The sequence below is a fragment of the Macaca fascicularis genome, chromosome 20, assembly GCF_037993035.2.
Source record: "Macaca fascicularis isolate 582-1 chromosome 20, T2T-MFA8v1.1".
NCBI classification, from domain to species: Eukaryota; Metazoa; Chordata; class Mammalia; order Primates; family Cercopithecidae; genus Macaca; species Macaca fascicularis.
In genome coordinates, this window is record NC_088394.1 from 65,776,997 (window position 1) to 65,791,584 (window position 14,588).

At 39.5% G+C, this 14,588-nt stretch overlaps 1 protein-coding gene across 14 annotated transcripts in view; it reads left to right on the forward strand.

Moving 5' to 3' along the window:
- Nucleotides 1-14,588, forward strand: part of NFAT5 (nuclear factor of activated T cells 5) — a 132,108-nt gene that overhangs the window by 99,787 nt on the left and 17,733 nt on the right. For all 14 annotated transcript variants that reach the window (XM_065537102.2, XM_065537103.2, XM_005592386.5 and 11 more), the window contains 3 exons: nt 4,829-4,963; nt 5,088-5,140; nt 12,641-12,773. In XM_065537102.2, coding sequence (XP_065393174.1) covers nt 4,829-4,963; nt 5,088-5,140; nt 12,641-12,773 — 321 coding nt within the window. The remainder of the gene's footprint in view (nt 1-4,828; nt 4,964-5,087; nt 5,141-12,640; nt 12,774-14,588) is intronic.

A 14,588-nucleotide genomic window follows, 5' to 3' on the forward strand; every position in this document is an offset into this window, starting at 1 on the left:
CACTGCAAGCTCCGCCTCCCGGGTTCACGCCATTCTCCTGCCTCAGCCTCCCGAGTAGCTGGGACCACAGGCGCCCGCCACTTCGCCCGGCTAGTTTTTTGTATTTTTTAGTAGAGACGGGGTTTCACTGTGTTAGCCAGGATGGTCTCGATCTCCTGACCTTGTGATCCACCCGTCTCGGCCTCCCAAAGTGCTGGGATTACAGGCTTGAGCCACCGCGCCCGGCCCCTTTTTACATTCTTAACATCTTTCATGTTCTCCAGAAAATATAGGTGTATATGTTTTTTGTTTTGGTATGTATGTTTATATTATTTTGTTATGTTAAATCAAATTAAGAATATCAATTTTCAGCTGGGTGCAGTGGCACACAGCTGTAGTCCCAGCTACTTGGGAGGCTGAGGAAGGAGAATCACTCGAGCCCAGGAGTTTAAATCCAGCCTGGGATTCAAACCCATGTCTTTTTTTTTTTTTTTTTTTGAGACGGAGTCTCGCTTTGTCACCCAGGCTGGAGTGCAGTGGCACCATCTCCGCTCACTGCAAGCTCCGCCTCCTGTGTTCACGCCATTCTCCTGCCTCAGCCTCCGAGTAGCTGGGACTACAGGCACGCACCACCACGCCCGGCTAATTTTTTGTATTTTTAGTAGAGACAGGGTTTCACCGTGTTAGCCAGGATGGTCTCGATCTCCTGACCTCATGATCCGCCCGCCTCGGCCTCCCAAAGTGCTGGGATTACAGGCGTGAGCCACCGCGCCCGGCAAACCCATGTCTTTAAAAAAAAAAAAAAAGAAAAAAAAAAGGCCAGGTGCCGTTGTACATGCCTATAATCCCAGCACTTTGGGAGGGCAAGGTAGGAGGATTGCTTGAAGCCAGGAGTTTGAAACCAGCAAGGGCAACATAGCAAGAGCCCATCTCCACAAAAAACAAATGTTTTAAATTTGCTGGGCATGGTGGCATGCGCCTGTAGACCCAGCTACTTGAGAGGCTATGATGGGAGGATTATTTGAGCCCAAGAGTTCAAGGATACGGTGAGCTATGGTGGCACCACTGCACTCCAGCCTGGGCAACAGAGTGAGGTCTTGTTGATCCTGTCTCTACAAAAGAAAAAAGAAAAGATTTTCATATCTACCCTTCTATAGTAGTTTTTAATAGGACAAAATTAATCATGGCTTTCTTACATGTAATATATATTAGATTTTATCTTATGCTTACTAAATTAAATTTGACTCGGAATTTAAGAATTTTCTACTTCCCCTATTTCTACCTATCCCACAGCTCTGGGGAAAGGATAGTATTGTTAAGTAAACTATCCCTCTCTTAAAATTTTGGACAGGATTAGTAATATACATAAACAGATGTAGGCTTTGTACTCTAAAATTTTCTATTAAATATGTCCTTCTACTAAACATTATTACAAAGCTTTATTCTCTTGATGGGTTGAAATATTTGCTTACTTAATTTTCAGTATTTAGATATTCGTTATTTTTTTCAACTTTATTTATTTATTATTTATTTATTTTGAGACAGAGTCTTGCTCTGTCGCCTAGGCTGGATGGAGTGCAGTGGCAGTCCCGGCTTACTGCAACCTCTGCCTCCCGGTTCACACCATTCTCCTGCCTCAGCCTCACTAGTAGCTGGGACTACAGGCACCACCACGCCCGGCTAATTTTTTGTATTTTTAATAGAGACAGGGTTCCACCGTGTTAGCCAGGATGGTCTCGATCTCCTGACTTCATGATCCATCTGCCTCGGCCTCTCAGGGTGCTGGGATTACAGGAGTGTAATCAACTTTATTTTTAAGACTGCTAGTTGAAAAGCATCTAAAAGTACACAGTTTTTATAATACCAAAAAGGTGGTTGCTTTTTTATGTGTTCTAATTTTTAAGCATTATCCCTTTCAAGAGTCAGCTTATAAATAACTTGACAGGGCGCAGTGGCTCACGCCTGTAATCCCAGCACTTTGGGAGGCCGAGGTGGGCAGATCACCTGAGATCTGGAGATTGAGACCAGCCTGACCAACATGGAGAAAACCCATCTCTACTAAAAATACAGTTCGCCGGGCGTGGTGGTGCATGCCTGTAATCCCAGCTACTCGGGAGGATGAGGCAGGAGAATTGCTTGAACCCGGGAGATGGAGGTTCTGGTGAGCCAAGACTGCACCATTGCACTCCAGCCTGGGCAACAAGAGCAAAACTCCATCTCAAATAAATAAATAAATAAATAAATAAATAACTTAAAAATAAAAGTTAGTGCTTAAATAATCTTGACTTCAGTTCAGTTTAGTATGGCATCTGTCGGGGACCCATCTCGTAAACTTTAAAGAACGGACCTTTTAAAAGGCCAAAAGCTAAATTATCTTGAAAGTAACAGACTAGTTCTTTCTGTAATGTAAATACAAATATGTAGAAGACAAATATATTCTAAACCTTTGGGACCTCATTTGGCCATCTTATGCCTTTAACACATAAATGAAAAAAATGAGATACGGGAAAAAGTTTTACCAGTAATAAGTGAAGTGGAATTTCCACACAGTATTTGAAAATGGAGGGAAAGGTTATACGCTTTACATTTCATTGTGGTAATACAACATATTAATGTAATTTTGTACCTTTTATTTTCTTATCAGAACAATACATACCATATGTTTCTGGAATGTTTTTAAAAACCAAGTATCTATTTCCTGTTACTCCAAAAAGTTACGTTAAATAAACTGATTTAGTTAATTCTTCATTTATTAGGGTATATAATTGTCAGTGTATGACCAATGACCCTTTCCATTCTGTTCACACATTAACCTTGTAGGTTCTAGAAAATACTTGTTTTTTGTTTTTTTATTTTTTGTTTATTTCTTTTTTTAGACAGGGTTTCACTTTTGTTGCCCAGGCTGGGGTGCAGTGGTGCAATCTCGGGTCACTGGAACCTCTGCCTCTTGGGTTCAACCGATTCTCCTGCCTCGGCCTCCCGAGTAGCTGGTATTACAAGCATGCGCCAGCACACCCAGCTAATTTTTTGTATTTTTAGTAGACATGGGGTTTCACCATGTTGGCCAGTCTGGTCTCGACCTCCTGACCTCAGGTGATCCGCCCCCGCTTGGCCTCCCAAAGTATTGGGATTACAGGTGTGAGCCAACTCACCCGGCCAGTGTATTTGTTTATACATTCACAATTTCTTTTAAACTCCCCAGCATTGTTGAAAATGTCATTTAGCATATACAAAAAGGTTAAGTATCTCTTATCTGAAATGCTTAGGACCCGAAGTGTTTCAGGTTTTGAATTTCTTTGGACTTTGAATTTCTTTGCATATACATAATGAGGTTTCATGGGAATGGGACCCAAGTGTAAACACATAATTCATTTATGTTTCATATGCACCTATACACATAGCTTGAAAGTAATTTTATATAATATTTTAAATAATTTTGTGCATCAAAGTTTCAAAAAGCAAAGGTGACAGTGTTCCAGCCACCTTTGTAAACAATCTTTGTAAATAACCTGTTTGGCATCACCATCATTCCTGACTCTGAATTTATTTTTATTTGTTTGCTTTTATTTTTTTTTGAGATGGAGTCTTGCTCTGTCGCCAAGAGTGCAGTGGCACGATCTTGGCTCACAGCAACCTCCACCTCCCGGGTTCAAGAGATTCTCCTGCCTCAGCCTCCCAAGTAGCTGGGATTACAGGTGCCTACCGTCACACCCAGCTAATTTTTTGTATTTTTAGTAGAAACGGGGTTTCACCTGACTCTGAATTTATATGCTACCAAGAAGCAATCCTTTTCTTATACCTCTTCACACATAAGTACTTAACAGTGGTGCAATCATGACTCTCTGCAGTCTTGACCTCCGGGGTTTAAGTGATCCTCCCACTTCAGCCTCCTAAGTAGCTGGGAATTACATGTGCATGCTACCATGCCCAGCTAATTTTTTTGATTTTTTTTTTGTAGAGACAAGGTCTCACTATTGCCCAGGCTGGTCTCGGACTTCTGGGCTCAAGTGATCCTCCATCCTTAGCCTCCCAAAGTGCTGGGATTACAGGTATGAACCACTGCACCTGGCCCAGGTGTATAAATTTTTGAGCATTGTATTGACACGCAAAAAGTTTTGGATTTTAGAGCATTTAAGATTTTAGATTTTTGGCTGGGCATGGTGGCTTATGCCTGAATCCCAGCACTTCGGGAGGCCGAGGTGGGTGGATCACAAGGTTAAAAATTCGAGACCGGCCTGACCAACATGGTGAAATCCCGTCTCTACTAAAAATACAAAAATTAGCCAGGCATGGTGGTGTGCGCCTGTAATCCTAGCTACTCAGGAGGCTGAGGCAGGAGAATTGCTTGAGCCCAGGAGGTGGAGGTTGCAGTGAGTCGGGAGCATGCCTCTGCTCTAGCCTGGGTGTCTCAAAAGAAAAAAAAAAATTTAGATTTTTGGATTAGGGATGCTCAGTTTGTGTTTAACAAAGACGGGATACTTGTTTGTATCAATAGCTGAGGTCTAAATGATACTGCAATAACATACAATTTAAAAAAGACAACAGAACAAAACTCAGTGTGGCTTACAATAACCGAGCTGGTAAAACCATGTGATGGCTCTCAAAGCTTTTACCTGGACTTGGCACATTACTTCAGTTCATATTTGATTATCCAAACCAGTCACGTGGCCAAGCCTGATGTCAGTGGAGCTAGAATTATAGCCTTTCCAGATAATTGTGTTACTGTAAAAATATTTACTACCCCTCTTTCAAAAAAGACAACCCATAGAACTGGATGACTGCAGGTTGATTTTAAGTAAGAAATAACTTGTGGTGGTTCTTGTTATAGAATGCATATGTATCTCCACAGCTCAGCCAGCAGGAGTGCCAGAAATCTTGAAGAAAAGCTTGCATAGCTGTTCAGTGAAAGGAGAAGAAGAAGTGTTTTTAATCGGCAAGAACTTTCTGAAAGGAACTAAAGTTATTTTCCAAGAAAATGTTTCTGGTAAGTACGCATATTTGTGGTACAGATATTTGCATGTTTTCACTTTGTTTTATGGATATAGTCATAGCTACAGAGTAAAAAAAAGTTCAAAAATTTAATAAATCACTATTTTTATTTCAATCAGATGAAAACTCTTGGAAGTCAGAAGCTGAAATTGACATGGAATTATTTCATCAGGTATAATTTAAGCTTTTTTATAATTTGGTTGTTCACTCTCTGAGCAATTCAGTTTTGTTCTGAAATTTTCCTGAATCAGTAGATTAAATTTCTTCTTCTTGTGGGATTGATGTGAATCATTTAAAGTTTCTTTCTTGAGTTTCTTTAACTGAATTAGAATTATTTTCCTAATGCTAAAAATGACCACCTCTATTTTAAAAAGTTGAGCATTAGCAAATGTTTCCATTGTTAATAAACAAAATATTTATTTCCTGATATTTATTTTCTCTGAGGATTTGCATAATCTTAATCTACTATATAGTTAAATAAAAGGGAAACCAGTATTTTGAGAATCTGTTATGTTTCAGGTGCTTTATGATTGTTAAACCTTCTTGTGTTTAGAAGCACTCATCACACTGATATTAAAGAGTCTGTATTTGTAGGAGGACCTCACCATGTATTGTTTTCCAAATAACAATGAAAACTTGAAAACAAGGACCAAGACCTGACTTAGGAATTAGTATTTAGAGCAGACAGGAACAAACCCATAGAAACTGAGACTGAGACTAAGAGAAGGCCAAATTTATAAGCAAGTTAGAAGGGCACATGCAGAAGAGGTAGTAGTATGTACAGGTATAGACCGAAGACAGACAGAGAAGAGAGAAACAGGAACAAGCTAATGAGTCAATTACCCAAAGCCTAAAATTTAGTGTAAGAAGCTGATGGGGAAAGAGAAGAACACATGAAGGAAGGTAGAAAAATAGAAGAGGCAAAACTTGGACAATCTATAGCCACTTTATCCAAAAAGTTTATAATTTCCTTGTCATTTTAAAATTTACTTTTTATTCCTTTGTGTATTTTTAAAAACCTAATAAAATTTAAAACATATATCCAATATATTGCTAGACTCAAGGCTCTGGGCACAGCCAAGACTGCTCCCACTTCATATACCAGACACAAGTTCAAAGGTCCCCAGGCCACCCTCTTTTTTTGAACGAGTGGCTCAAACAGTGGTTTTCCCACCGTCCCCTTGGATTTGATAACTTCCTAGAACAATTCACAGAACTCTGGAAAGTGCTATACTTAGTGCCTATCGTTTTTTTTGTTTGTTTGTTTTTTTGTTTTATTTTGAGACAGAGTCTTGCTGTGTCGCCAGGCTGGCGTACAGTGGCACGGTTTCGGCTCATTGCAACCTCCGACTCCCTGGTTCAAGCAATTCTTCTGTCTCAGCCTCCTGAGTAGCTGGGACTACAGGCACGTGCCACCATGTCCAGCTAATTTTTTTATTTTTTTTTATTTTTTTTTATTTTTTTTTTATTTTTTTTTATTTTTTTTTTTTTTGAGACGGAGTCTCGCTCTGTCGCCCAGGCTGGAGTGCAGTGGCCGGATCTCAGCTCACTGCAAGCTCCGCCTCCCGGGTTTACGCCATTCTCCTGCCTCAGCCTCCCGAGTAGCTGGGACTACAGGCGCCCACCACCTCGCCCGGCTAGTTTTTTGTATTTTTAGTAGAGACGGGGTCTCACCATGTTAGCCAGGATGGTCTCGATCTCCTGACCTTGTGATCCACCCGTCTCGGCCTCCCAAAGTGCTGGGATTACAGGCTTGAGCCACCACGCCCGGCAAATTTTTTTATTTTTAGAAGAGACAGGGTTTCACCATATTGGCCAGGATGGTCTCCATCTCCTGACCTTGTGATCCGCCTGGCTCGGCCTCTCCAAAGTGCTGGGATTACAGGCATGAACCACTGCGCCCAGCCTAGTGCCTATAGTTTTACAACAAAAGGGTAGAAATCAGAATCAGTTAAAGGGAAAAGATGCATAACACAAGGTCTAGGAGTGTCCCAGGCACCAACCTTCTGTCATCCTCAGAAAGGCATTACCATATTGGCATAGCAATGTGTGTTAATAACAATACTTAGAGAATTACCAGCCAGGGAAGCTCACCCGAGCCTTTGGTGTCCCGAGTTATTATTTCACACGTGATTATATACTGCCCATGCAGCTGACCTTTGGTCTTCACTACGAGGTTGGAATTTATATGGTGTGTTCCAAAGCCTGTTATAAATTACATTGTTAGACTGTCCAGTGACCAAATCTCTCAAGTAAATACCACTGTCACACAAGACATTGCAGGAACCTAGAGATTACCTCCTAGCAGCCAAAGGTAAAGACCAGAACTCTCTCTGGGTAAAGTTAATTATTTCCTACACAATATCGTATAGTGTGGAGATTCCTATATACCTAGACAAATGCTATGTGGCAAGTTTTCCTCTGGCCTCATGCTACTACATGTTGTAGAAAAGAGATAGTGGGACTTAACAAACATTCCTTTGTCACACAGACCATTGGACAATATCTCCTAGGGTTTACTGTCAGACTAGTCTTAATTGAAGTTCTAATACCTGCTTTGTCATTAGCAATCTGTGTTAACTAAGTAAGAAAAATCACTTTTGTGCCCCAGTTTTCTGATCTGTAAGATAAGTGCTTTCGTTAGATTATTTGAGACTCCTCTGACTCTAACATTTTATTATTTCTTATATTATTTGATCAGACCATCTCCACTCCCATGAACCAACAATAGCTTTCTCTGGAGTACTCCTGGAGGTTAGAGGCAATGTATTATAATTCTTCTGTGTTCCTTGTAATACCAAACACTTAATAGATACACAAGAAAAACTCGTTAGTTCATTTTATTCACCTTGAAGAAAAAGATGGGTGACTGTGTGGTCTAAGTAAGGTTCATTTGTTCTTTCTGACGATACTTCAAACCCTAATTTCAGCCAGGTCTTTAAATATCTAGAGTTTTAATCCTAACTGAAACTTAATTTATTCATGCAGTACTTTTGTATGCTATGGACATGTTTTGTTTCTTGACAAATTGGTTAGATTAATGTAGACTCCCTTGCTCGTAATGCTCTATTATGATTGTCATTCTTATGATAAAGATTTATAGATAAGGAGGCTATTTCTGGAGATTGAGAGACTTGCCTTATAAATTATACAAAATATCTATGAAATAGCCCCAACAAATTATAGTATTAACTTGCTATTTTGTATAGAACTTTATATTCATAAGTTATCCTCCCTCCCTACCTCCATTTTGCTTTCTCTCTCTCTCTTTCCCTTTGAGGCATGGGGTAGTTATATTTTTAAAACACTTTTTTTCAGGGCAATTATGCCAGCTACGGTAGATTAAAGACTAGTAATAATAATAAATAAGACATGTGGTGGAATGGAAAGGAATTATATCCTTATTTGGTGACTATATCTAGAGGTCCTGGGGTTTTTGCAAGCAAGTATGTAAACAAACTAAATCATAATATAATCTGTCATTAATTCTGTGGTTTTGTTCATTTTTATCTTTTTCAGAGAGAGGGTTTTTTTTTTTTTTTTTCTAAAGGGGTTTTCTTGGAAGCCTTTTCTTTGAGTAGAATCAGAGCTGAGATCCTAGAGAATTGATTCTAGAGATTATATTAAAGGAAGAAAACCCACAAAGTAAACATTTAGGGGGAAAAAAATGTGTTGAGGCTGAGCGTGGTGACTCATACCTATAATCCCAGCACTTTGGGAGGTAGAGGCAGGAGGATTGCTTGAAGCTGGGAGTTTAAGACCAGCCTGGGCAACGTAGTGAGATCCCATCTCTACAAAAAATTTAAAACATAGCCAGGCATGGTGGCACATGCCTATAGTTCCAGCTAGTTGGGAGGCTGAGGTCGGAGAATCACTTGAGGTCGGAGAATCACTCGAGCCCAGGAAGTTGAGGCTGCAGTGAGCCCTGATTCCACCACTGCACTTCCACCTGGGTGACAGTGAGACCCTGTCTCAAACAGAAAAAAGAAAAGACACTTCGGATGTGATCAGTAAAGAAATATTAGACCTACACAAAAAAGGTTGAAAGGGAATCTCTACAATATTTAAAAATATCCAGCAGATGGTATAGTAGAAAAGACCTTTGAAAGATAATTTCACAAATTGCAATTATGAAAGATTGTAATAGCCATTCAGTTGCAAACCCAAAATCAATTCGTCAGGTATTACACTTTTTCTGTTATAATATTTATAAATATTGCCAGGCACATGGCTCATGCCTGTAATCCCGGCAGTTTGGGAGGCCGAGCCAGGTGGATCACCTGAGGTCAGGAGTTCGCGACCAGCCTAGACAATGTGGTGAAACCTCGTCTCTACTAAAAATACAAAAATTTGCTGGGTGTAGTGGCATATGCCTGTAATCCCAGCTACTTAGGAGGCTGAGGCAAGAGAATCACTTGAACCCAGGAGGCAGAGGCTGCAGTGAGCTGAGATCACACCATTGCACTCCAGCCTGGGCTACAGGAGTGAAACTCCATCTCAAAAAATATATATATATATAATATTATAAATATCGAGACTAATGAAATCTGGGAAAACAATTCTTTGTTCAATATTTGTGGTCCATAGTATACCTCGTGCTCATGTATACCAAATGTGATGGGTACATGGTCGTTCATTATATCTATTCCCTTTTTAGATGAGTTATATATAACATTGATTACCTATTAAAATATGTATATAAAGGGATATTCAATCTATATATACAAATATACATAAAAGGATAGCTCAAGGGAAGATGGTATAAATGTGGAAAGAAAATTCTTGAAAGAAGTACAAAAAAAAGATCCTCAGAAGAATCTGTGGGAACAACTAAACAAAGATGTGAAAGCTTGGAGGTTATGTTTTTCAAATTGGTTCTAAGAGTAATTTTGTAATGGGTCTTTGGTTAAGTCTAATTGTAGATAGTCTAATTATATATATTCCCAACTGTAAAATTAATGTGACAAAAGAAAAAGTATCTCATAGAAGAATCAAAGATATCTAGCACCATTGCTGGTACACTCTGAAAAAGATTATCTGCTAGGGAAAAAGCTATTTTGAATCTAAGCAGATTTTTCTAAGAAATTAAAATTCAATTATTTTCCTCTTTTTATCCCGAAGAGCATTATACCTGCTCCCAAGGCCTCCCAACCTTTTGTATGTTTTGTATGTATTGTATTCCTAGCTCAGTGATATTTAATTGATTCTAATTTATGAGAGGGTATTAAAAATAACTTTTGATCACTAGTCACAGTTTACTGAATTTTTAATTCAGATCAGTTGTAGAATTTCTAGATTCAGATTGAGGAAGTTTGAAGAATTAGCAGCAAAATAGGTTCACTTGGTTTTTTAAAGCTTTCAAAATTAGTTTTACTTAAATGTGCATTCCAAAGCAGGTAGAGTAAAAGTATTTTGATAAAATATGCATCTGATTTGTAGACACTAATCCTGTTACTAATTGCCAAGAAACAAGTTTTTATTCAAAAGAATAATTTGAATTATGGAGTTTGCCAAATAATTTTAAGAGTGGAAGCTCTCACAGGCTCTTCATTCACCCATCTCCTTAACTCTAGGTAGACTGTTTCTGTGACATAGTTGTAGTGTTTAAACAACAGAGTAAAAATGAGGGTAGACAAGATTCAGTAACTCTGTTTCTTAGAAGTTGGATCAATACCAGTGCATTTTTTTATGACCTTGTATGTGTTCAGATTTAGCTCCTGCTTCATAACTGGATGTATGCATATTTGTACATGTTTTTCCACCTCGTTGAAAAAAATGTGGTTTTTTTGAGATGGCTAACTTAGGAGGCATTCTGTTAATGCCGTAAATTAGAAGCTAGTTCTTTTTTTTTTTTTTAGAGACAGAGTTATGCTCTTGTTGCCCAGGCTGGAGTGCAATGACGCGCTCTTGTCTCACCACAACCTCTACCTCCTGGGTTCAAGTGATTGTCCTGCCTTAGTCTCCCGAGTAGCTGGGATTACAGGCCTGTGCCACCACGCCGGGCTAATTTTGTATTTTTAGTAGAGGTGGGGTTTCCCCATGTTGGTCAGGCTGGTCTCAAACTCCTGACCTCAGGTGATCCGCCCATGTCAGCCTCCCAGCTAGTTCTGTTTATTATTTATTTATTCTGAGACCGAGTTTCGCTCTTGTTGCCTAAGCTGGAGTGCAGTGGTGCGATCTCGGCTCACTGCAACCTCCACCCTCCGGGTTCAAGCGATTCTTCTGCCTCAGCCTCCCGAGTAGCTGGGATTACAGGTGTGTGCTACCACAGCTGGCTTATTTTTTGTATTTTTAGTAGAGATGGAGTTTCGCCATGTTGGCCAGGCTGGTCTCGAACTCCTGACCTCAGGTGATCTGCCCACCTCGGCCTCCCAAAGTATTGGGATTACAGGCGTGAGCCACTGCACCCGGCCTAGTTCTTTATTTGTAATGTGACTATATTTCAGAGAGTGTTTTAAGATGGCTCAGAAACAAATTAAATTCTCAGAAATGGAAACCTTGACCTTGATCTAATTTGTCCCATGTTTTCTATTCAACTGAGTCAACAAACTATATAGTCTAACTAAATTTTAAATGTCATCAAACTCACATCACCCTCAGCTGTCAGCTTCGGCCTCCTACAAATCAGATCATTAGTAAAAAAGCATAATCACTGCCCTATGATATCCCCTACCATTATAATAATGTACTAGGGAAGAAGAAAAAAAGTCAAATATGGCTCATATTACCCTCTAAGAAGATATAGTCCCCTTGAGTTAAGTACTGGTGAAACATTAAGAACTCTACCTTTCTCTTATAAGAATGCTTCCGCCACTATTGCAACTAAAAACATCTTTGGTTTACTGAGATGTGGATAAACTGAATCCAGTTTGACTTAAAATGAGAATTATGTTGTTAGGAGTAGCAAACTGCATTGTGAGATACATCTCACATTGAGGTTGTACAGAACATATGGTAACTGACTTTGCCCTTGGTGGGCATATTTTTTTCTAATAATGTATTCATTCTTTTATTCAATATGTACCTTATGTAAGATACTATTCTTTACAAGTGAGACAGAGTGAAGAACAAAACAACCTAGATCCTCATGGAGCTTACATTCTTGTGTTTGGAGAGAGACCAAAAAAACAAGCAAATAGGGTAATTTCAGGGGTGATGATAAGTGCTGTTATGGAGATAAACAATATTATATTACAAGGTTGGGGAAGGGTTTTGCTTTAAATAGGATGATCAGGGAAGGCTTCTCTGAGGTGACATTTGTATCTGACCTGATAATGGGTTAGGAACTCACCATTTGAGGAGGTGAAGAAAGAATATTGCAGTTGAAGAGAATAGCAAGTATAGAGAATCTGAGGTAAAACTGAGTTTAGCATGTTAAAAGAAGGTACTGAGGTCAGTGTGGCTACAGTATAGTGAACTAGAAGAGGAGGAATGAGATGAAGTTGACAGGGCAGGGATCTTGACCTTGTAAGCCATTGTAAAACACTTGGATTTTACCTTTAAAGCAGTGTTAAGATTAATATCCTGATGCCTGTGAACCTGAGCTTTAAAATAGATTATTTTATTTTAATCACTTTTTAAACTTTACAGCTAACAGGAAATATACTTAATTAAAAAATTTTAAATGTAAGTGTTGCTTCTTTTCCAACTCTTGTACTTTTCTTTACATTAGAATCATCTTATTGTGAAGGTTCCCCCCTATCATGACCAACATATAACTTTGCCTGTGTCAGTGGGAATATATGTAGTGACGAACGCTGGAAGATCTCATGATGTTCAACCATTCACTTACACTCCAGACCCAGGTATGTCAAAATGAAAAATTCAGAACTAAAACGAATAGTTAATTTCCAGTTTTTTGAAAGAATATTAAGAAGACTAGCCATCTCAAAAAGAAAGTTGCTCACTAAGATGAATTAATGTTAGTTTATTTTGGAAATGGCATTATTTTCTAAGAAGACAGCCACCAAATACTGCTTTTACTCTTATGTTAAGGAATCATTTCTACCTTACATTATAATAATAAAAGCCAGCAATGCTCTGAAGTCAGATTCTCTGAAACTATCTTACAGGTTACTCCTCCGTAAGAATTTCCATGCATTGACTACTAATGTGCAGAAACATGAAAGTGACAACTTTGGGAAATTGCTAACAGTTTAGTTTGGCTGGTTTATAGGGTACATTTTGAGACAGGAGATAAACTAGTGACAAGTGATAAAATAAAAAATCTCATCAAAGACTGATGGTGAATAAATGTTTTTTTTCTTTCTATATTGCCCCATAATACCTGATAAATATTTTAAATATAACTTTAAGTGGTTGTGTTAAAATGGTATTTTAGGCTGGGTGCGGTGACTCACGCCTATAATCTCAGCACTTTGGGACGCTGAGGCCGGTGGATCACTTGAGGTCAGGGGTTTGAGACGAGGCTGCCAACGTGGTAAAACCCTGTCTCTACTAAAAATACACACACAAAAATTAGCTGGGTATGGTGACGGGCGCCTGTAATCCTAGCTACTGGGGAGGCTGAGGAAGGAGAATTGCTTGAACCCGGGAGGTACAGGTTGTAGTGAGCTGAGATTGTGCCATTGCACTCCAGCCTGGGCGATAGAGCAAGACTGTCTCAAAAACAGAAAACAAAAAAAAACAAAAACCTGATATTTTAGAAATTAGAGGAGCTAATTTTTTTTTTTTTTTTTTTTTTTTGTGGGGAGAAGACGGAGTCTCGCTCTGTCGTCCAGGCTGGAGTGCAGTGGCGCGATCTTGGCTCACTGCAACCTCCGCCTCCTGGGTTCAAGCTATTCTCATGCCTTAGCCTCCCGAGTAGCTGGGACTACAGGCGTGTACTACCATGCCCAGCTAATTTTTGTTTTTTCAGTAGAGACGGGTTTCTCCTTGTTTCACCGTGTTAGCCAGGCTGCTTTCAAATTCCTAACCTTGTGATCTGCCTGCCTTGGCCTCCCAAAGTGTTCGGATTACAGGCGTGAGCCACCACGTCCGACCCTAAAATGTTAAAAGTTTAGAAGATATCTGTTTATGAAGTGTCTCACAAGTTTGCCTGCATTCATTTAGATGCCTGAAAAAAGAAAAAGGCTCCTTTTGGCAGAAATGGGGAGAACATTTTGGAAATGGAAACTCTTTGCATGCTCCATTGACCTAGGCTTGGCTTCTGCCATGTTTACCATTGGTTCAGTTCAATCCAGTCTCAGGCATACTTCAGAATTAGCAGTTCTTCTCTATCTGTAGTTTATTAGTATGTTATTTCCATATAGTTCAAGATCCAGTGAGGTAGAAGGTAAAGAAAGGTGACAGAGAAAGAAAGCCCTGGCATCAAAAAGTGAAGAAAACAGTAGCCAGGACAGAATTACAACTAGTTTAAGTTAATTGCTTTCTATCACTTAATTTTTCTATTTCCTATTTTCTTTCCTTTTTGAGATGGAGTCTTGTGTTGCCCAGGATGGAGTGCAGTGGCGTGATCCCAGGTCACTGCAACCTCCACATCCCAGGTTCAAGCGATTCTTCTACCTCAGCCTCTCATGAGTAGTGGCACTACAGGCATGCACCACCATGCATGGCTAATTTTTGTTAGTAGAGACAGGGTTTTGCCATGTTGGCCAGGC